This window comes from Salvelinus fontinalis, chromosome 40 (genome assembly GCF_029448725.1).
Source record: "Salvelinus fontinalis isolate EN_2023a chromosome 40, ASM2944872v1, whole genome shotgun sequence".
Classification (NCBI taxonomy): Eukaryota; Metazoa; Chordata; class Actinopteri; order Salmoniformes; family Salmonidae; genus Salvelinus; species Salvelinus fontinalis.
In genome coordinates, this window is record NC_074704.1 from 23,259,790 (window position 1) to 23,284,488 (window position 24,699).

At 45.2% G+C, this 24,699-nt stretch overlaps 1 protein-coding gene across 6 annotated transcripts in view; it reads left to right on the forward strand.

Moving 5' to 3' along the window:
- LOC129839435 (cytoplasmic phosphatidylinositol transfer protein 1-like) overlaps positions 1–24,699 on the forward strand; it is a 75,018-nt gene that overhangs the window by 36,642 nt on the left and 13,677 nt on the right. For 4 of the 6 annotated variants that reach the window (XM_055906894.1, XM_055906890.1, XM_055906895.1 and 1 more), the window contains exons 2-5: positions 13,203–13,351; positions 16,153–16,241; positions 16,866–16,873; positions 18,972–19,043. In XM_055906894.1, coding sequence (XP_055762869.1) covers positions 13,203–13,351; positions 16,153–16,241; positions 16,866–16,873; positions 18,972–19,043 — 318 coding nt within the window. Of the gene's footprint in view, positions 1–13,202; positions 13,352–16,152; positions 16,242–16,865; positions 18,708–18,971; positions 19,044–24,699 lie in introns of those variants that run through there. The other 2 variants (XM_055906891.1, XM_055906893.1) reach the window with 2 other exon arrangements.

Consider the following 24,699-nt stretch of genomic DNA (forward strand, 5'->3'; position numbering starts at 1 on the left):
TATAGAGTGCAGTATATACATATGAGATGAGTAATGTAGGGTATGTAAACATTATATAAAGTGGCATTGTTTAAAGTGACTAGTGATACATTTATTACATCCAATTGTTCATTATTAAAGTGGCTAGAGATTTGAGTCACTATGTTGGCAGCAGCCACTCGATGTTAGTGATGGCTATTTAACAGTCGGATGGCCTTGAGATAGAAGCTGTTTTTCAGTCTCTCGGTCCCAGTTTTGATGCACCTGTACTGGCCTCGCCTTCTGGATGATAGCGGGGTGAACAGGCAGTGGCTCAGGTGGTTGTTGTCCTTGATGATCTTTTTGGCCTCCCTGTGACATCGGGTGCTGTAGGTGTCCTGTAGGGCAGGTAGTTTGTCTCCGGTGATGCGTTGTGCAGACCTCACTACCCTCTGAAGAGCCTTACGGTTGTGGGTGGAGCAGTTGCCGTACCAGGCGGTGATACAGCCCGACAGGATGCTCACGATTGTGCATCTGTAAACGTTTGGGAGTGTTTTAGGTGACAAGCCAAATTTCTTCAGCCTCCTGAGGTTGAAGAGGCGCTGTTGCACCTTCTTCACAACGCTGTATGTGTGGGTGGACCATTTCAGTTTGTCCGTGTTGTGTACGCCGAGGAACTTAAAACGTTCCACCTTCTCCACTACTGTCCCATCGATGTGGATAGGGGGGTGCTCCCTCTGCTGTTTCCTGAAATCCACGATCATCTCCTTTGTTTTGTTGACATTGAGTGTGAGGTTATTTTCCAGACACCACACTCCGAGGGCCCTCACCTCCTCCCTGTAGGCCGTCTCGTTGTTGTTGGTAATCAGGCCTACCACTGTTGTGTCATCTGCAAACTTGATGATTGACTTGGAGGTGTGTATGGCCACGCAGTCGTGGGTGAACAGGGAGTACAGGAGAGGGCTGAGAACACACCCTTGTGGGGCCCCAGTGTTGTGGCTCAGCGGGGTGGAGATGTTGTTTCCTACTTTCACCACCTGGGGGTGGCCCGTCAAAGTCCAGGACCCAGTTGCACAGGGCGGTGTCGAGACCCAGGGTCTCGAGCTTAATGACGAGTTTGGAGGGTACTATGGTGTTAAATGCTGAGCTGTAGTCAATGGCCAGCATTCTTACATAGGTATTCCTCTTGTCCAGATGGGTTAGGGCAGTGTGCAGTGTGATTGTGATTGCATCGTCTGTGGACCTATTGGGGCGGTATGCAAATTGGAGTGGGTCTAGGGTGACAGGTAAGGTGGAGGTGATATGATCCTTGACTAGTCTCTCAAAGCACTTCATGATGACAGAAGTGAGTGCTATGGGGCGATAGTCATTTAACTCAGTTACCTTAGCTTTCTTGGGAACAGGAACAATGGTGGCCCTCTTGAAGCATGTGAGGACAGCAGACTGGGATAAGGAGAGATTGAATATGTCTGTAAACACACCAGCCAGCTGGTCTGCGCGTGCTCTGAGGACGCTGCTGGAGCCGGCAGCCCTTGCGTGGGTTAACACGTTTAAATGTTTTACTCACGTTGGCTGCAGTGAAGGAGAGCCCGCAGGTTTTGGTTCGTGCTGAGGTCACCGCCATAGGTTCGTGCCGAGGTTGCCGCCGCCAACTAGGTTCATGTGTTTTTCATCCTCCCAAATAAGTAATGTTTTGTAGCAACGTTTCATTTGTTGTTGCACGGGATAGACATTAGGATGTAAGTGTATTCAAATATACCCAAAAAGTCTATATTATATGAATTAAATAATATTATATTAATGGCACTTAATGTCGAAAGTTTATTGATGTGTATGTGCAGTATTACAGTTAAGTTAGGGTTACTGTACAGGTAGGGTTACTGTACAGGTAGGGTTACTGTACAGGTAGGGTTACTGTACAAGTAGTGCCCCATCGTCCTGCTGTGTGTAATGGATGGATGTCACGAGAGGAGAGAGCAGGAGAAGAGCAGGGCGGCTAATGCTTTGTTTACCTCCTCTCAAGTTTCTGGGGATTTACAGTCCCAGGGCCAGCTCCCTCCCCCAGACCATTACTCTCTTGTTCTTTCTCTCTCTCGTTCTCTCACTCTCTCTCACTCATTCTCATCATCTCTCTCTTGTTCTCGCTTTCATTTCTGCTCCCTCTCGTTCTCTCCCTCACCCCTTCCGGCCCTCCACCCAAGTCTCTCTCTCTCTCTCCCTTTCTCTGTCTCTAAGAGTGATGGGATTTTATTGCAGTGTATCCACCTCCTCCGGTTTCTCTCCACCCCCAGTTCTATTTCTTCCTTTAATGTGCTCTGGGCTCAGCTCTCCTTCTTTCTCCTGCTTCCCTCACTCCCCTCCTGTGTTATTAAACTTCAACCCAGCACAAATGTAGGCCTCTCTTTTCATGTCGGTTAATCTTTCGAGAGGTTCTGAATAATTTTGACAACCCTCCTAAATTCTTGTTCCTCACCCTGGGTGTGTCAACTTGTGTGACGGTGTGTGTAATTAAGTTTTGCGTGACGGTGTTACAACAAAATGTGCCCCAGTGTCTTTTCCTGTCTGCCCTTTTTTTTAAAGGGTAACGTTAAGGCTTTTATGAGGATGTCAGCTCACGAACACAAGCATAATTGGATGTTGAGACGTCTACTCAGCCTTGCAATTAGGTCGATTTAAAAAAAAAATGTATTTTTAATTTTCTAAATTTTTAAAAATATGTCTCTTAAGATTCCCAACGCCTGACAGTTTCAAAAGAGAGGAATGGAGAGTATGCATTTGCTCTTCATGAAACGGTTCTGAAATATCAATAAACAGTGAACAAATGTGAGGACAAAAGTACAAAGAGAGAAATGGTGGAGGTTGAACACTGTCCTGTCAGAGAGGTGCATTAGGGGTAATTGACTGCTTTCAAATCTAAAGCACTGAGGTAAAACCACACTGAGGTATTGATTTAGACTTTGTTGTGACAAATAGGCGTGATCATGTGGACGTGTGTGTTCTGAGGCGGAACGAAGGAGTTGTGTGTTAACCAATGAATGAAAAAGACCATTAGAGGAAGACATACACACGCACAGCAAGACACTTTCTGACACACACACACACACACACACACACACACACACACACACACACACACACACACACACACACACACACACACACACACTGTCTCTCTCCCCACCTCTCAACACACATCCAAGACAAAGAGAATAGACTGAGTGCATATGTCAGGGCCTCTCCCGCAGCGAGGCGGCACGTTTCAGATTGCTCTTCACACTGCTCCTGTGCGCCCAACCCACCGGCCTCAACAGCTGTGGGCGTGAATTTGCAATTCATATACGCTCACCGTGACCGTCTCCTCAAGGTCGACCCGCCACTGCTGAGATATGCTTCTGATCTGTGGAGGTTCCGTCCCAAATGGCCCCCTATTCGCTATGTAGTGCACTACTTTTGACCATATCTCTAATGGGAATAGAGCACTATAATAGGAATAGGGCACTCTAATAGGAATAGGGCACTAATGGGAATAGGGTGCCATTTGAAACGTATCCCGTGATGGGGGGCCTGGCTGTATCCTCACCTTCCCTCCTGTCATTCACGTACATAGTAATCTCCCTTCACAGGGTGCTTGTCTAATGCAGCAGTAGGTTTATATCTAAGTGGAGGCTGTGGTGGTTTGATGGATGGAGGATAGATGGAGTTTTTACAATCTTTGTTTTGCGCTGTCTTCTCTCTCAACTACATAATTCCATCCCTCCATCTCTTCCCCTCTTCCATCATCCCATTAGAATGACCATGGCCTTCGTCACAGGAAGTCATCCATCCCAGAATGCCCCTCTCCGCTGACTCAGGGCCGGCCTCAGCCGCCGGCGTCCCCTGGGCGCACGTATGATGACGAATCGTCAACGCTGTGACGATGAATAGTGATTACGGTGATGATATGTGTTCTGGGCGCGCGACTCAGCTGGGATGCTTGCCACTTAATCAGATTTAGGCCAATTAAGCGTGTGGAAAGTGTCAGGGCCTAGGCCCGGGCCGGATCCTGAGCAGCCCAGACAAGACCACAGTCTGGCCCCCCCTCCACTTCTATCCTCCGTCTTACTGGGGGTATCAGCTTTAGTCAATTTCAAGGACTGTGGGTAAGGCCTGACCAAAGTGGATGTATTGGGTGTCAGAAAGGATGTTTGTTTGTGTGTTGGCGTGTTTGTGTGTCCATCTGGTGGGCTAACCCATATAAATAACCATGTCGAAGAACAGGAAGCATGTCTGGAAAGGACACTGTTGGCCATTGGCCTGCTGAGCCAGAGGGATGAATTATGGGTAGTGGAGTCATTATAGCATTCAGTGACACTGCTGTATAATGATGTCAATCCACCTTCTGTGACGCATCTGTTGAGACAGACTTCAGAGCCGGGTATACTGTAAATACATATGAAGAGAACTACAGGTAATACATGCTAAATGCTCACTTCAAACATGGATGCTCACTCACTCACTCACTCACTCACTCACTCACTTCCCCACAAACATAATCAAGCCTTCATCTGGCTCATAGCCCCCTCCCTACCGACCATGCTATCACACTGATGATACCCTGATTTACACACACACACACACACACACACACACACTAATTGACCCCCCTGCACCTATTGACTCAGAAGCGCACAGGGATAATTTTATCTTGAGAGAGCAGTACCCCTGCGCGCTGCACAATTGATTAAATGTGCACATCATTGTGGAAGTGTATGGAATATATTTCCCAGCTGAGTGAATGAGGCTGCGAGGGAGTGATGGCGCCATAGCTGAGACAGCAGTATCTGGAAGCGGAGGGTGGAAGGTGTGTGTGTGTGTGTGTGTGTGTGTGTGTGTGTGTGTGTGTGTGTGTGTGGGGGGGGGTTACTGTATTGCATGTCGTAAAGGGACTATCAGTGTAATCCTAGCCAGACATTCTCCACATGGAATAATGGGTGTTCGATGCAGCAAGCCACGCCGGCGTGATGATCTCTGTGGTCAGAATGATATATAGCGTGTGTATTGAGGGGGAGTGTGTTGGGGGGGGGTGCTTGTGTGTATTGTTCCAACCTGTGAGAGTGTATAGATGTGTGTGCTCTGCCACTGTCGCACCCTCTGCAGTGAGAGCTGAGAACAGATCTCGATCAGGCTGGTGTTATGAGCCAGCTATATACTTACCATGCCTTCTTTTTTTCAGTGGAGGTAGGCTGTTACAGGCTATCTGATCTAATCATGTAGCCTATCTCCTCTTATGGTGTCTCCCATTTTAAGGTTTAGCTAATCCATCAGTTTAATTGTTGGCAGGTTTCATTGTTGTCTATTGGAGGGGGGTTTAAGAGGCCCATAGAGAATAAAATGAGCCGTACATTGTTTGTAGATTACCTCTTGGCAGTATTAGACTACTCTGAAAGAGAATACAGGGATTGAACTGGTTCTGATGCCTACCTTTTTGGAGTGTACGCTGCACCTGGAATTTCCTTCCTCTCACTGTGTCTCTGCTGCTCTCCCTCTGCCGACAGAGACCCGTTCAAGCCTTCATGGAGATGAGAGAACTAGAGAAATGGGGAAACAGAAATTAGGAAGACGCTAATTCATATGAACAGTCTGCCTTTGGGGCAGGGGAGAGATTTCTTTTGACATTCTCTCTCTTTTGTCTAAGCCATTCTCTGGTTGGGAGCGTGTATTTTTTGCTACCTGCCAGGGCGCAGTGGTCGCGGTAATGGATTCTTCCCAGGGTTGCTATGGAGCTCCTTGGGGGTCGACACTCATCTGGTTCACGAGGTGGAACAGCGCAATTAGCGTAGCTATTAGCGTTGACGTGTAGGTAGTGTCGGATAATTAGGTTAGTGGAAAGAAGGTTCACTGATCGCCTACTTTGTAGGCTAGTCTCCCAGTGCTTTCCGTGACTTTTGGCAATATACACACAGAAACAGATGCATATTAATTTAAAAAATATTCATTAGTATTCAGCAACTGTAAGACGCCGTCTTTTGCAACATTATTTGCCATGTCAACAATGACACTAGTGACTCTTTATAGCCTTCTTGTGTAGGCTATTCGAGATGCATCACAAGTGTGCCTTACAGCTGTTGGTGGTGTTTAAACATATTAGTGCACCAAGTCTCCCGTTCATCTTGAGGCCCAAAATGAATCTGTCAGTGTTTAACTTTTTTTCATTAGATTCAGAAACGGGCATGAAGAAGCGTTTGGCTCTGGGCCAAGCGTCCGTTTCCATACCCAATTATTAAAAACAATGCAGCTAGCGCTCGCCGGCTACCCCGCTTTTAGCACGTCTATTTGTGAAGAAGCTTTAGAGCTGGAGGCCCTGTGTGTTTGATGAGCAACGTCCAAATAGAATAACGGGCGGAGATAATCTCCGGGTAGAATTCCTCCACTCTCCCCTCCCTCTTTTATCGCCCCCAGCCTCTCATTTCCCTCTCTCCGACCCAGGCGAAGGGATGGAGGGGCTTGTACAATGATATATGCACCACTTTGTCTGCCTCCGGGCTCACCATAAATCGCTTCCTTGGCGAAGCGTGCCGCATCGACCGTACATAATCACCAGGGGGAATTCTGATAGGTTGCGTCCCAAATGGCCCCCTATTCGCTATGTAGTGCACTACTTTTGACCAGATAATGGGAATAGAGCACTATAATAGGAATAGGGCACTATAATGGCCACCATCGATTGTTGCGGCTTTATACTTACTTACTGACTTTATTGTCCCCATGGGGAAATTTTGAAGGAAAAATACCGCTTTTGTTTATTCATATCTCTGTCTACTCGGGCTGTGGTTGTCTGAGAAGTAGTATAGGCCACACGACCGGGCAGCTTTTCCTGGTCAAGTCACATTGTCAGGAACACTCCTGGTTAGCCCGTAGGCTAACGTCATACTCCATAACCCGATCCCATCGTTTTTCCTGGTCAGGTCACCCTGAACATAACCTGAAGTCTACTAACACCCCATCTATACCGAGGTATGATCTAGGCCTAGAGATATTGCCACGCCGGTTGTTTTCTGAATCCATGGTGTTGACCCGAGCAGCAGCATTCTAATCTGTAGCAGTATTGATGAAGCTGTTGTTCAGTGACAGAGACTTACGGGGCCCGTGCTGTCAGTTGCATTGTCATCAGGCAAATTGCATAAGCAGGCCAGGGTTGTTGGTTGGGGCTCTTCTGCTTATTGAAGCTTTGATTCATCTTATCTTCTTTACATCTCCTAAGACTGCCAAAGCAACTAGGGTGTGCGTTCCAAATGCCCACCTATTCCCTATATTATGCACTACTTGTGACCAGGGCCCATAGGGGTACACTATAGGAAATAGGTTGCCATTTGGGACGCCTACTAGATTACGTGGGTTTGATCAAGTAGCGTATGTTTTAACGCAAATTCTGTGGACTGTTGAAGCGCTCCATTTTTAGTTACAGACCGAAGGACGATATTCAAACGATCAGTGCCAAACGTTGTTTGTCCTGCAAACATTTCCAACTAGCCTGCGAACACTACTGCTTTTCTCAGTTACTAATTCAAACCAGTGGTGGCTGGTGGGCGGAGATATCGCAGCAGCGGTATCAAACATATGGAAGCCATGTGTTTTATGTTTTTGACACCTTTCCGTCTATTCCGTTCCAGCCTGTCCTACTACATCTCTCCCACCAGCCTCCTCTGGTTCAACATGGATCCCCCTCATCACTGTTTCAAATGAGAACATGGACAACGGCTCATTCAACCAATACAAGATACTGTATTCTCCCTCTCTATATTTTGAAACCGCTGCCCCTCGTCAACAAAGATTGTCACTAGGGCTGTTGCGGTGACCATGTTAGCGCCACACTGGTAGTCATCATGAGTTCTGACTAGTAAAAGTCCACATGACCGTTGAGTCACGGTTGTCTCCTCTTATGCACTCTGGACATGTGTTAGTAGTACCCAACTTGCTAATGATCATCAGGTCACTGATGGGCTGGTACTCGAGGCTCTTTTGTCCTTCTAACCACTCTGACGTCAATGCAAATGAAATGGAAAATCACATCAAATAAGTATCATCAAAACAGAATGTGCTTTTAAAACTCACCTCACTGTGATCAATTTGAAGAGAAGTTCAACAGGTTGAAAGTGAGTGGGAAACATGGTCGTTGTGGATGTTGTTTCAAAGCCTAATACAATGAAATGGACAGCGCTTTCTAAGGTGATGATTCATTCAAAATATGCATATTAGAGCTTATGCACACTTATAGACTTATATGAGCACAAGCCCCCCCCCCCCCCCAAAAAAAAATAATTAAAATAATGATTGTTTGCATCACTGCCTGGTATGGCAATTGCTCGGCCTCTGACCGCAAGGCACTACAGAGGGTAGTGCGTACGGCCCAGTACATCACAGGGGCTAAGCTTTCTGCCATCCAGGACCTCTATACCAGGCGGTGTCAGAGGAAGGCCCTACAAATTGTCAAAGACCCCAGTCATAGACTGTTCTCTCTGCTACTGCACGGCAAGCGGTACCAGAGTGCCAAGTCTAAGACAACAAGGCTTCTCAACAGTTTTTACCCCCAAGCCATAAGACTCCTGAACAGGTAATCAAATGGCCACCCGGACTATTTGCATTGTGTGCCCCCGCCCCCGCCCCCCCCAACCCCCTCTTTTTACATTGCTGCTACTCTGTTTATCATATATGCATAGTCACTTTAACTATACATACTACCTCAATTGGGCCGACCAACCAGTGCTCCCGCACATTGGCTAACCGGGCTATCTGCATTGTGTCCCGCCACCCACCACCTGCCAACCCCTTTTTTACGCTACTGCTACTCTCTGTTCATCATATATGCAGTCACTTTAACATGTATATACTACCTCAATCAGCCTGACTAACCGGTGTCTGTATGTAGCCTCGCTACTTTTATAGCCTCGCTACTGTATGTAGCCTTTCTTTTTACTTTTATGTCTTTACCTACCTATTCACCTAATACCTTTTCTGCACTATTGGTTAGAGCCTGTAAGTAAGCATTTCACTGTAAGGCCTACACCTGTTTTATTCGGCGCACGTGACAAATAAACTTTGATTTGATTGTGCCATTATACAATACATAGCCTACCACGTTACGCACGGCAGAAAAACATTTTTAAAAACACTGATTTAAGATGTCATTGGTATATCATTGGGTTAGCCTATACTCCAAAATGTCAACGAATTCTAGTAATCGACTCTGAGTGTCGACTGTATTAATATGCATACTGGATGGACTGGTTACCTTATTCTACGCTCCAAACTTTTAATTCCTGAGTCTGGGAGTAAACGGAGAGGCCTAGGCGATGCTGTTGGTTCACTGATTGTGCAGGGCGGCTTACATAGTTAGCCTACAAGTATAGTGGATTTGTATTTGATTTTGAATAGCCTAAGTAATAGCGCATTATATTCTCATAATTAATAGGCTGACGCATGACCTTTTAGCTGCAGACTATCTCACCACCATGTGTTTCCATCTCCTCCCCTCTCTCCTTCATTCCTTTCTTGAGAACACAGAGAGAGGGGCTGTCAACAGTTTTTAATGAAATATCTTTTGTTGTGAAAACGTTCATTTGAGGCGTATTTCCATTCATATCGGATGAACCGTTTACTACTATAGCCCATAGAAGCGGATTGAATATAGCACATTTTTGTACATGGCTAAAACAGACAATCCAAAAATAAATCATAAGGAATAAGGTTTTGAAGTGTCTGTCCTATATCTGAGAGATACAATCCCTGAGTTTTCTTATGTTACATTTTTTTACCCATATTTGGGCACGTTATTTGTGGCACATTTGACCCCCTATTCACTTTTTGCCATTTTTACAGCCCGGTAATGGATTACCTTCAGAGGACTCCCATGATGCTTGTGTGCGTCGCAAAGCAGAACAACCCACACACTCATGTTCGTGATAGTCTCCCCTTTCGATGGTGGTGACGACTACTAGTTTGTAGCTCACATGGTTTGCGTTTTGCAGCCAATTACGTGACGATTTTCTTGTCCGCGTCCTCTCAGGTGTAGAAAAAGACCGCTTTCACAAGCTCCATGTTATGGAATAAACTCAGACTTTATATCGGCAGAAAGAGGGGATTGAGCTAAAGCCACACGAGTGTGTCAATCCACTCATTAAGATGGACGTTCTCTCGGAGGATTCTCTGTGTTCCTGTTAGACATCCAGCCAGGACTGCTTTCCTGCTCCCCACCCCCCCAAAGGGACACTCCCGGCCCTGGATGATGACATTGCAGTGTCCCCCATCCACCCTGTCTGTGACAAGTCTCACCCACGCGGGCGACACCGGTCTTAATAATTGATTGCGTCTCGGGCTGCAATGTGCAGCAATTTGCTACTGTAGGTGGTTCCTGAGTGCACTTTTGTGCTGAGGCATCCATTTCTGACACAAGCTCACTCTCCATAGCCCCTGGGAGACCTAGGGGTTCCGGCTGGTGAGGACTGGAGTGAGTCATTCCGGTGCAGTTTCCAATTTTTGTAAGGTTAAAGGAGACACCAGCTGACCGTAGAGGTCACGGAATGGAGGGTGGGAAGTGGTTGTAGTTTAAAGAGCTGGACAAAGTGGCCTCTACTGCAATGTGACAAACTTTCAGATGAACGTTATTGGGCAGTGTGTGTGTGCGTGCTGCCTATGCATCCTGAAAACTGTGACACTCGAGGACCCTTGGTGATCCTTGACACCATTTTGGGCTTTTGGGGTCAATCCTTCAGTTTCCTCTGAAGTCACTTAAAACACCTTAAGCGCCAAGGCTGATGGAAAAGTTAGAAGCCTCAACCCCCCCTTCCACTGCACTCCCCATCTCCTCTTCCCTTTTCCCCTCTTCCTCTCCTCTTCTCCAAAGCTTTACTTAGCAGCAGCCTGGCAGGTCATGTGTGGAGGATGAGTGGCGAGAGAGATGCGGTAGAGGAGTGACTCAGCAGGGGATGAGTGGAGGGCTTCACTTGTTCTCAGCTGGCCACGGATAAGAGGATTAGCGTCGTTCAGTATCATCGCAGCGTGTCCTCTACCTCTCGCCCTCTTTTTCTCGTGCTACCGCTCTCCAGCTTCTCCCTCGCTCTCCTGGATAATGTTCTCTTATCTCCATTTCCCTCCATTTATCATCCTCTCTCTCTGCCTATCCTGGTTGTACGTTCATCCTCTCTCTCTCTGCCTATCCTGGTTGTACGTTCATCCTCTCTCTCTCTGCCTATCCTGGTTGTACGTTCATCCTCTCTCTCTCTGCCTATCCTGGTTGTACGTTCATCCTCTCTCTCTCTGCCTATCCTGGTTGTACGTTCATCCTCTCTCTCTCTGCCTATCCTGGTTGTACGTTCATCCTCTCTCTCTCTGCCTATCCTGGTTGTACGTTCATCCTCTCTCTCTGCCTATCCTGGTTGTACGTTCATCCTCTCTCTCTCTGCCTATCCTGGTTGTACGTTCATCCTCTCTCTCTGCCTATCCTGGTTGTACGTTCATCTTCTCGCTCTGCCTATCCTGGTTGTACGTTCATCCTCTCTCTCTGCTGGCTCTTTTTCTCAATCCTCTCTGCCTCTTTATCTTTCCTCTCTGTCTTTCTAACCCATTCCCTCTTCTTCCAACCTCCCTGCCCCCTCTGTATCTTTCCACTCCTTTCCCAGCCCCACCCTCCCCTCCCTCACCATCTCTCTTTCTCTCTCTCGCTGTGCCCCCCCCCCCCCCTTTCTCTTTCCATCCTTTGTCTCTTGCTCTGGGACAGCAGCTTAACTCTGATCAAAAGCCAGTCTTTGTGGATTAACTTTGAATGATCAAAGCCTCAATAGATTGGTCAGGAAGTCTCAGAAGCACTTCACTGGTGGTCGTTCTTTCTAGTCGTCTTCAAAGGAAAGGGCAAGAGCCCTGAAAAACAATGACTTCCAAATGTTGGCGGTGACATCCTGAAGGGTGAAATTAAATCTACCTCAAACTCAACTGTTTTAATAAAGCATTTGTGACAGATGAGGCTCACAAAAAAAAGAATCTGTTGTTTATCTGGTGTTGACGTGTCATTGGAGATGATTATCTGTGTTGTTCCCTTTTGCATTGCTGTGTGGTTCCCTTTTGCATTGCTGTGTGGTTCCCTTTTGCATTGCTGTGTGGTTCCCTTTTGCATTGCTGTGTGGTTCCCTTTTGCATTGCTGTGTGGTTCCCTTTTGCATTGCTGTGTGGTTCCCTTTTGCATTGCTGTGTGGTTCCCTTTTGCATTGCTGTGTGGTTCCCTTTTGCATTGCTGTGTGGTTCCCTTTTGCATTGCTGTGTGGTTGTCGGTTGAACTCTTTTATTTTTTGATTCTGTTGCTGAACATGTTCATGCTGCTGGCATAAGCTAACCCATCTCTGGTCTGGTCCCTCTCTGTTTCCTCCAGACAAATCCACCTTTCAGCAGGACAATAACCTAAAACACAAGGCCAAATAATACACTGGAGTTGCTTACCAAGAATGTTTGAGTGGCCTAGTTAGAGTTTTGATTTAAATCGGCGTGAAAATCTATGGCGAGACTTGAAAATGGCTGTTTAGAAATGATCAACGACCAACTTAACAGAGCTTGAATACTTAAAAAAATGATCCTGGGCAAATATTGTACAATCCAGGTTTGTAAAGGTCTCACAGACTTACTCAGACACAGCTGTAATCGCTACCGAAGGTGATTCTCACGTGTTGACTCTGGTTGAATACTTATCTAATTTAAAAATATATATATATATTTCACCTTTATTTACCCAGGTAGGCCAGTTGAGAACTAGTTCTCATTTACAACTGCGACCTGGCCAAGATAAAGCAAAGCAGTGTGACACAAACAACAACACAGAGTTACACATGGAATAACAAACATACAGTCAATAATACAATAGACCAAAACAATTAAGTAAACAAGTGTTTATTTACATTTTTAGTGTTATTTTTTTTACATTACACAATATTTTGTGTAGATCTTTGACAAAGAAATGACAATTACATCCATTTTAATCCCACTTTGCAACACAACGAAATGTGGAAAAAGTCCAGGGGTGTGAATACTTTCTGAAGTCACTTTGTAAGAATTCATACGTGTTCTTCCTATTCATGGTTGTTAATGTTCGTGTTGCGGTCGGGTCCACCTCTCGGTTTTCCTCCGTTACAGGACTAGATCAGCTGTATTAAATTCATTTGTTAAACTGAACGTGTTCGTGTTGCGGTCGTACCCTAAACATTGTCTCCCTCTGATCTCTCCAGTACAGGATTGGTCAGCTATATATGATCAGCAAGCACAGCCATGAGCAGAGTGACCGTGGCGAAGGGGTGGAGGTGGTGCAGAATGAACCGTTTGAGGACCCCGCCCACGGTCAGGGTCAGTTCACGGAGAAACGCGTCTACCTCAACAGGTGAGTGACCATCATCCACCCGTGTTGAAGGTACAATCTGAGATCTGTGGTCAATGGTTGTACACCAAAACAAGATGCTGCTGTTCTACTGACAATAAATCCCAGGGGGGGGGGGGGGGCATCTATAGGTTTAGGGCACTATGTAGGGAATAGGGTGCCATTTGGAATGCTGACAGTGTTGTTCCTCACACACTCGAGGCTTCGCGTGACAGACTGCTGCTGTTGCATTGCCCCGAGTTACTTAGCCCTCACAGCTGTGTAACACACAATACTCGCCCTTCACTTCTTGGCTCTCAGCAGTGTGTGTGTGTGTGTGTGTGTGTGTGTGTGTGTGTGTGTGTGTGTGTGTGTGTGTGTGTGTGTGTGTGTGCGTGCGTGACCTCTCCCAGCGCATCGCTGAGCATACAAGGACAGAAACTTCCTAAGTCGGCAAGATCTACGGATAGAGAGAGGGACAGGGAGCGTTAGATTTCATCACAAATACATGTGTCAGCGGTCGGGATGCCCGGGACCTAAAGGTGCTGAGTCACCAGGGTCTGCCCTGCCGTACCGCTCATCGTAGAGAGAGAAAGAGTGAGAGAGAGGGGGAAGGAGGGGAACAGAGGGACACACGGGAGAGAGCGAATGGGAGGGAGGGAGAGCAAGAGAGAGATACATGCATATTCAGAAGGAGACATATTTGAACATGACCAAAAAGCCTGCAGCAGGCTCTTCAAAACGACACATCCTGGGTCAGGTCTTATGACAGTCCGTCCTGCTTGGATCTGTCATGGAATACATCATGTATAGTTTGAATAAGGACTGGCTATAGACTACAGTGTTACTATCATAACAATTTGTCACTACCCAATTCCCAGGAGGAAAACCTTCACCATTCATTATTGTAAGAGAAGATGTGAACCCGTGAAGTAATGTCCTAATGGTGACACAGTTCATCAGAGGACACAGTATGACGACAAGGGAATTATCTAGTGAGATTGAGCAACAGCAGGGACACTGTGTGTGTGTGTGCATATGTTAACTCGCCACTCGTTGTGCAACCACGGCTACAGTTACCTAAGCCCCTACCACCTCTTAAACACACTCCCCGCTGCTCTAGTTCTTCACAGCAGATGGGTGCCTTCAGCCGTCTGTGTGTGTGTCCATGTTGACTACTACAAGTGCACCCTCTCCATAAACATCCATCTCAGGCATAGTGAACCAGGTGTCTGCCTTATGTAAGGAGGGAGGGAGGGAGAGAGAGGAGAACGTGGGAGGACGAGACCACTCCAAGACACACGGACTCCGCCAGCTCTTCTCAACCTTCTGTGCAAACCAAGGCCTTTCTGTCGCGAAAACATAAATGTCATGGGAAATAATTGAGAATAAGATGAGAAGAACATTCTAAATGTAATAGACATTTAGTTTCGGGCCAGTTATGTCTCATGCATCACAACAGAACAGGACAGATATGATTTATTTAATAGAAATACATTGGCCCTAATATTCCTAAGCAAGCAGGAAATTGAAGCCAGTGGGCTTTGCGTCATTGGTCCCCAGCACTCAATCACCTTTCTGATTCGCTAGATCATTGTTCTGGCTTGAAAAACCTCTTAACTTAAACATAAATTAGGAATTCATTATTTCAATGGTCTTCGTTACACATCGACTCGGATAGTTCATTTTGTGATGGAATGAAGTGAGTGGGTCTACTTTGCGGACACACACACACACACACTTTCAGAACTTAAGCGCAAATGACTGGTTTCCCTGCCAGAGTCTTTAAATACTGTAGGAATGGGTGAGGTGTGGGATGTGGGGATAGAGAAACCTTGCCACCGCTTTCAGAGCTTGGCGGTGCAGTGTGACGTGCCAATGTGTGGACGGGCATGATGGATTGTTTTAAAAGAAGAATGAGAGACGTTGAGCAGCTGGAGTGACAGTCATTTGCTTTTGGGGGACAGGCTGTGAATAGTCGGCCTGTCAACATTTCTTTGGCGTTTCCGTTTCTTTTTATATCAGCTGTCGCCACGCGCTCAGTCATGTAGCTTCTTTATCAATGTGTGATCAAAGAAAATAGCATTTCTAAAGCTTTTATTAGAGATTGGAGGCTTACACACACACACACACCAATCTCTATGCCACAACGCGGACACACACACACACACACACCAATCTCTATGCCACAACGCGGACACACACACACACACACCAATCTCTATGCCACAACGCGGACACACACACCTTTTATATGTCACTGTTACACTCACTAGAGCCTTTGAGTGAATGTCCCCTTCAGCTTTCTCTGCCAAGGCGTGTGTGTTTCGGTGCACCTGCGTGTAAAATAGAGCTCAACCTCTCCCCCAAAACCTTGCCGTTGTAATACAAATAAAAAACCCATTGAGGCAGTGTTGTGACGGCTCTGGTAAGTGCTGCTGTCTCTCGTCATCTTTTTCAATGTTCTTAGTTTCATTTTCAAGCTTCTTTTTTAACTGCCTTCTATGGCCGGGGCTTTTTAACACGCCCACTCACCTTGAGAGAGAAACAAGGAAGGAAGAAGAACCACTCGAACTTTAGAAATGCTGATGGCGCCAATTAATCAGACATGATGTATCTCTTTCTTCTCTCGCTCTCTCTCTCTCTTTTTCTCTCTCTCTCTCTCTCTCTCTCTCTCTTTTGTCTCTTTCTTTCTCTCTCTCTCTTTCTCTCTCTTTCTCCCTCTCTCCATCTCTCTCTCTCCATCTCTCTTTCTTTCTCTCTCTCTCTCTCTCTCTCTCTCTGCGCCCCTCTCTCTCTCCCTCCCTCTCTCTCTATCTCTCTAGTAAATTGCCCAGCTGGGCTCGAGCAGTGGTGCCCAACATCTTCTACGTAACAGAGAAGGCCTGGAACTATTATCCCTATACCATCACAGGTGAGCGCACGCTCACACACACACACACACACACACACACACACACACACACACACACACACACACACACACACACACACACGCTCACACCGACGTCTTATTGTAGAACCAGGATCCATGCACCACTAATGCTTGTGTTAGGTCAGAAATGAACTCTGACCACGTATCGACCGTAACCCTAGCGGAAATGCACCAGGCTAACCTCAACCTAATCTAGTTACTGTGGCACTGAGCTCATAGCATGGCCAGGCTAGCTGAGTCAACTTATACTGTAGTGTGCACACAGCTACCCCCCCCCCCCAAAAAAAACGTTCTAATAAAGTTGCGAGAACATTCTGGCAACGTTTCTGTCTGTTTCCCATTTGGTTTTGAAATAACACGTCAGACTATTAGTCTCGTAACGTTATTAGAACGTCGGGTCAGCATCATTTCCCAGAAAAGTTTGTTCAAAAGACAATGGAAAATGTTCAGCAGCGTTCCCGGATGTGTAAGCTGCGTTGTTTCTTGTGTCACATCGTAACCCTGTCTGCGTTGCTACCGTGTTGCTGCGTCATTGAAGCCCTAACTGTGGTGTGTTTTCTCCCCTCTGCTCCCACGCGTCCCTCTGCGCCTGCCTCTCTCTAGAGTACACTGTAAGTATCTCTTCCTTTTTATTGATCAGCTGTGAAGAGAGCCACCGCAGTTCAGTAACGCGCAGGGTGTCCGGGCGCATTCAATGCAGCAACGTGGAAGGACCAGGGAAGAACGCCCCAGCTCTCTCTCTAACCATTTTCTTCTGCTTCACTGGTTGTTTTAGCTAGACGTTACATATGGAGTCAGTGTTTTGGGATATGTGTATATAGAAGGCTTGGGTTGTGTTGTTTTGGATTTGTATGAAATGTATGTGACTTTGTTAGGTTGAAGCTTTCCCCTATTGAGACATTGCGTATGGGTGTCCATAGCAACAGCTTAGCGCACTGTGTGTTCACGCTTGTGCATTTCCGTGTGTCTCTTCTGAATTACAGCTCTCTTCATGGTGATGAATGTATGTCTGTAGTTAGGCATGTGCTCTCCAGAGATAAAGACGCATCCATACCCTCGTTTCACTCACGAGAAGCGTCATACATTTTTACTGCCCTGAGGATTCAGTTGCCCTTAAGGTGTCAAATGATGTCCATTTACTTGCTGCCAGAGCTTTCTTTAAATACTTTTCTCCAGAGCTTTCTTTAAATACTTTTCTCCAGAGCTTTCTTTAAATACTTTTCTCCAGAGCTTTCTTTAAATACTTTTCTCCAGAGCTTTCTTTAAATACTTTTCTCCAGAGCTTTCTTTAAATACTTTTCTCCAGAGCTTTCTTTAAATACTTTTCTCCAGAGCTTTCTTTAAATACTTTTCTCCAGAGCTTTCTTTAAATACTTTTCTCCAGAGCTTTCTTTAAATACTTTTCTCCAGAGCTTTCTTAAATACTATTTACTTGGTATTAAATGCCTTTAAAGCTGCAATATGTCACTTTTTGGGCGACCCGACCAAATTCACATAGAAATGTGAGTTATAGATCTGTCACTATCATTGAAAGCAAGTCTAAGTAGCGGTGCTTGTTTTGTCACATAAACTGAAATTAGGCTAACTATTGGAAGTTTAGCAACCAGGAAATGGTGGAGTGATTTCTGCGTAGAGTAACGTATTTTCACATGTCCATATCTTTTTGAGGTTTAGGTATCCACTATTTGTGTGGCGTGGGTTTGCTATAGATGTTGATTCCAAATGTTCTTGGTTGAGAGATTTTAGTACATGACTCTATACAACTATAAGCTGTTATAGATGCTTATAGCAAGTCTTATAATGTGATAGGAGTCATAATGACTGATGCAAGCAGTAGAAAACAGATACAAACACACCTTATGGAACAGGGGGGACTGTGACGCAACACAAACATAGGCACAGACACACATGATAACAAACGCACTATACACACGTACACATGGATTTTGTGTTGCAGATATGTGGTAGTGGAGTATGGGCCTGAGGGCACACACTTAGTGTGTTGTGAATTCTCTAATGATTTAATATTGTATAACTGCCTTCATTTTGCTGTAGCCCAGGAAGAGCAGCCAATGGGGATCCATAATACATACAAATAATGCTTTATACACTGGTAGTTCACAGGAAGGCGTTAACGACAAACATTCGTCTCAACCCATTATAAAACATGACTGTAGCAGTGTTTTTTGTCTGAAAAGGGTTTAAGATTGATGCCAGTCTTGGAAACCTGCCGCTGCCACCTGTTACATACTGTCTAAAGCCTTTGAGCTGTGGCATTTTGAAATTCTCCGAAAGTGATAAATGCCACCACCAATGAGTCATATGGCTTAATATAGAGAGGAAGAGAGCAGCAGCGAGAAGAGGATGGAGGGGAAACGGGGGATGAAGGGGAGACATGGCTCTGACAGTGACCGAGCCCGTTTCAGGCTCAATAAAAGGCTGTGTGTGAGTCATAGGAGGGGGGTACATGCACACCACACACAGACCACTCCGACACGAGCATACTCCTATACATTCATCTCCCCTTTTCTGAACAAAGAACCAAACGCATCAGTTGGTGGGGATATTGGTACAAGAAGTCTAGAGACTAAATGTCTCTGACACACAAACCATTATAAAACTAAACACCAATTTTCAGGTGAAAGATGTTGTTTTTCCACCATTTTCAAATAGCTCGCCTGAGACATTTTTTCTGTTTTTGTTTCGCAGTGTTCTTTCTTGCCCAAGTTCTCCATTCACATAGAGACGAAATACGAGGACAACAAAGGCAGCAATGACAACGTGAGTAAAGACCGTGTGTGTGTGTGTGTGTGTGTGTGTGTGTGTGTGTGTGTGTGTGTTGCTTTGAGACCTTCAGTATGATAAAGTAATTCCATAATAGGGGCCTTCTGGCCCCTCAGTGTCTGCCAAGTGCAGTTCTGCTAATTGAAGAGGCCATTTAATTTATACTCTGGCCTTGTCTCTCTACCAATTCACAAACTCGTTTCTCTACAGAATAATATCTCTGCTATTATGTTAGCATAATAGTATGTTAGGATGAAGTGTGTGTGTAAGGAGAATTTCAGTCTTGGTCTTAGAAAAATCCACTCTTAATGTCGTGAGAGAGTAGACGGGCATCAACCTGTCTGGTCATTTATCATGGCCAGACAATGTTAGTGAAAGTCCTGCAGATGTGAAAAGAGAGGATGCTATATCAGACTGAATGTAAAGGAGAGGATGTTATATCCGACTGAATGTAAAGGAGAGGATGTTATATCCGACTGAATGTAAAGGAGAGGATGTTATATCCGACTGAATGTAAAGGAGAGGATGTTAGGCAGACTGAATGTAAAGGAGAGGATGTTATATCCGACTGAATGTAAAGGAGAGGATGATATATCAGACTGAATGTAAAGGAGAGGATGTTATATCCGACTGAATGTAAAGGAGAGGATGTTATATCCGACTGAATGTAAAGGAGAGGATGATATATCAGACTGAATGTAAAGGAGAGGATGATATATCAGACTGAATGTAAAGGAGAGGATGATATATCAGACTGAATGTAAAGGAGAGGATGTTATATCCGACTGAATGTAAAGGAGAGGATGTTATATCCGACTGAATGTAAAGGAGAGGATGTTATATCCGACTGAATGTAAAGGAGAGGATGTTATATCAGACTGAATGTAAAGGAGAGGATGTTAGGCAGACTGAATGTAAAGGAGAGGATGTTATATCCGACTGAATGTAAAGGAGAGGATGTTATATCCGACTGAATGTAAAGGAGAGGATGTTATATCCGACTGAATGTAAAGGAGAGGATGTTATATCCGACTGAATGTAAAGGAGAGGATGTTATATCCGACTGAATGTAAAGGAGAGGATGTTATATCCGACTGAATGTAAAGGAGAGGATGTTAGGCAGACTGAATGTAAAGGAGAGGATGTTATATCCGACTGAATGTAAAGGAGAGGATGTTAGGCAGACTAAATGTAAAGGAGAGGATGTTATATCCGACTGAATGTAAAGGAGAGGATGTTATATCCGACTGAATGTAAAGGAGAGGATGTTATATCCGACTGAATGTAAAGGAGAGGATGTTATATCCGACTGAATGTAAAGGAGAGGATGTTATATCCGACTGAATGTAAAGGAGAGGATGTTATATCAGACTGAATGTAAAGGAGAGGATGTTATATCCGACTGAATGTAAAGGAGAGGATGTTATATCCGACTGAATGTAAAGGAGAGGATGTTATATCCGACTGAATGTAAAGGAGAGGATGTTATATCAGACTGAATGTAAAGGAGAGGATGTTATATCAGACTGAATGTAAAGGAGAGGATGTTATATCCGACTGAATGTAAAGGAGAGGATGTTATATCCGACTGAATGTAAAGGAGAGGATGTTATATCCGACTGAATGTAAAGGAGAGGATGTTATATCCGACTGAATGTAAAGGAGAGGATGTTATATCCGACTGAATGTAAAGGAGAGGATGTTAGGCAGACTGAATGTAAAGGAGAGGATGTTATATCCGACTGAATGTAAAGGAGAGGATGTTATATCCGACTGAATGTAAAGGAGAGGATGTTATATCCGACTGAATGTAAAGGAGAGGATGCTATATCCGACTGAATGTAAAGGAGAGGATGTTATATCCGACTGAATGTAAAGGAGAGGATGTTATATCCGACTGAATGTAAAGGAGAGGATGTTATATCCGACTGAATGTAAAGGAGAGGATGTTATATCCGACTGAATGTAAAGGAGAGGATGTTATATCCGACTGAATGTAAAGGAGAGGATGTTATATCCGACTGAATGTAAAGGAGAGGATGTTATATCCGACTGAATGTAAAGGAGAGGATGTTATATCCGACTGAATGTAAAGGAGAGGATGTTAGGCAGACTGAATGTAAAGGAGAGGATGTTATATCCGACTGAATGTAAAGGAGCGGATGTTATATCAGACTGAATGTAAAGGAGAGGATGCTATATCCGACTGAATGTAAAGGAGAGGATGTTATATCCGACTGAATGTAAAGGAGAGGATGTTATATCCGACTGAATGTAAAGGAGAGGATGTTATATCCGACTGAATGTAAAGGAGAGGATGTTATATCCGACTGAATGTAAAGGAGAGGATGTTATATCCGACTGAATGTAAAGGAGAGGATGTTATATCCGACTGAATGTAAAGGAGAGGATGTTATATCCGACTGAATGTAAAGGAGAGGATGTTATATCCGACTGAATGTAAAGGAGAGGATGTTATATCCGACTGAATGTAAAGGAGAGGATGTTATATCCGACTGAATGTAAAGGAGAGGATGTTATATCCGACTGAATGTAAAGGAGAGGATGTTATATCCGACTGAATGTAAAGGAGAGGATGTTATATCCGACTGAATGTAAAGGAAAGGATGTTATATCCGACTGAATGTAAAGGAGAGGATGTTATATCCGACTGAATGTAAAGGAGAGGATGTTATATCCGACTGAATGTAAAGGAGAGGATGTTATATCCGACTGAATGTAAAGGAGAGGATGTTATATCCGACTGAATGTAAAGGAGAGGATGTTATATCCGACTGAATGTAAAGGAGAGGATGTTATATCCGACTGAATGTAAAGGAGAGGATGTTATATCCGACTGAATGTAAAGGAGAGGATGTTATATCCGACTGAATGTAAAGGAGAGGATGTTATATCCGACAATGTAAAGGAGAGGATGTTATATCCGACAATGTAAAGGAGAGGATGTTATATCCGACTGAATGTAAAGGAGAGGATGTTAGGCAGACTGAATGTAAAGGAGAGGATGTTATATCAGACTGAATGTAAAGGAGAGGATGTTATATCCGACTGAATGTAAAGGAGAGGATGTTATATCCGACTGAATGTAAAGGAGAGGATGTTATATCCGACTGAATGTAAAGGAGAGGATGTTATATCCGACTGAATGTAAAGGAGAGGATGTTAGGCAGACTGAATGTAAAAGGCAGACACTCTGGTCTCTACATCTGTAATCCGACCCCAGCCTACCTCTCTTCTCTAACAACTGCTGGCCAGTGTCTCTGTGCGTACACACACACACACACACACACGCATACACACTTGGAGTCATATCACACACACACGCACATATCAAGTACACATTTAGTGTCGCGTACAGACACATGCCGACACGCGTATGTGTTTGCAGGCACAAGTTCCACTAAAAAGCTCCCATGTGATTCTTTCCACGGACAACGCAGCTTCAGGGCTGGCCAGCACAAGCTCTGCATCAACACTGTATAGTCTGGTCCAAATTTCAGAATCTTCTCTGCCAAGATACTGTACGTTGTGAAATAATATGCAGCCCTGTGCTTCTGTGCTCACGGTGTTATGAAAGATAATGTCAGGTTGTAAAAATGTGTTTTCACGCTCACAGTCCTATTTCCTGACAGAGAAGGGGTTGAATGTCTGTTTGGATTTAATTTGTGTTTGTGTGCGTGCCTGTGTGTACATCCATGCATGTGTGAATGACAGTGCGTCTGTGTGAATGACAGTGTGTGAATGAAGTAGTGTTTGTGTGTGAGCGGACTGCATATTCTGTCTGAATGAATGAATGGAGGGTGTGGTTAGAGGATGTGATTGATAATTCCACTGTCGTATCAGGTAGCAGACCGTGACAGGGCAGGGCTGCTGTTAGGCTTGGAGAAGAGCCACTGCTTAAATACTGTTCCTAACGGTTTATGGTTGTCATTATCTATCTCTCTCTCTCTCTCTCTCTCTCCTTGAGACTTCACCATTAGACAGTTTCATAGTTTCTTTCTCTCCCTCTTACTTGCTCGTTTTCATTCATTCTTGCACACTCTTTCTTCCCTCCACCGCCCTTGTCCTTTCTCCCTCTTCCTGACGTTCTCCCTCTTCCTGACGTTCTCCCTCTTCCTGACGTTCTCCCTCTTCCTGACGTTCTCCCTCTTCCTGACGTTCTCCCTCTACCTGACGTTCCCCCTCTTCCTGACGTTCTCCCTCTTCCTGACGTTCTCCCTCTTCCTGACGTTCTCCCTCTACCTGACGTTCCCCCTCTACCTGACGTTCCCCCTCTACCTGACGTTCCCCCTCTACCTGACGTTCCCCCTCTACCTGACGTTCCCCCTCTACCTGACGTTCCCCCTCTTCCTGACGTTCCTCCTCTCTCCCCTCATTATTTATTACACGTTCTTCCTCTTTCTACTCCCTCTTCTCTTTGTCCCTTGGTTGCACTTATCTATGATGGCATGTCACCCACAATGTGCCAGCAGGACTCTTTCACACATCTTGTGGCAGAAGGGCCCCTTGGAGGGAGAGAGGTGAGGAAGGGAGAGAGAGGTGAGGAAGGGAGAGAGAGGTGAGGAAGGGAGAGAGAGGTGAGGAAGGGAGAGAGAGGTGAGGAAGGGAGAGAGAGGTGAGGAAGGGAGAGAGAGGTGAGGAAGGGAGAGAGAGGTGAGGAAGGGAGAGAGAGGTGAGGAAGGGAGAGAGAGGTGAGGAAGGGAGAGAGGTGAGGAAGGGAGAGAGAGGTGAGGGAGGTGAGGAAGGGAGAGGAAGGAAGAGAGGAAGGGAGAGGAAGGAAGAGATATGGAGAGAAGAAAGGAAGATGAGAGCGATAAAGAGAACCGAGATGGACAAGAAGATGGAAAGGAGAGAAAGACGACAGGGAGATGTATTGAAAGGGAGCGCAAATGTGCATGTCCACGTCTCTCGTCTCACTGAACCTCACACCTCCTGACATTCAGCACAGCACTGCAGCTTCACACCCTGCTATAAGTCACTGAGGGCAACCAGGCAGTGGTCAGAGTCCACACCTCAGTCCACAGTATCGATTGAAGAAACGTGTGTCTGGCCCAGGGGAGGGGGGTGGTGGCACACTTTACCAACCCATAGAGCATCTTGAAGTTTTGGCATTGGAGACTAGTCCAAATACAGCACGTCAGCTGAACCAAAACAATCTTCTGATCATATTGCCAAATATGATATTTCATTTACGTTAAGTCATACATCATTTGACAGGTTTCTTTATGTAGTTATTATACCTCAATAAGGTACAAATATATTATAAATGTGGCACCATCACAGCCACGTTCTTCTCGCTGGACTCCTATTCATAATCATGTTAGGCAGCAAGGCATACAATATTCATCCGTAGCTACAATACCCACCCACAGCTACGAGCATGAAGCCTACATATCTCTCTTAGGTTGTGATCACTGGTGTGAAACTCTTAAAAAAATATATATATATAATGTTAGTTCTTGACATTCATGCACTATTTATCCATGCAACTTCAATACATCCGCCGTTAGCTGGAAGCATTGATGTGGAACATAGACGTTGAAACACACTTTGAAATGTTGCACGCTGCCCTGTCTGAGCATTCGATCACTCATCCCCTGAGGCCTAGCGTACTGGAGTATTCCTCTCGATA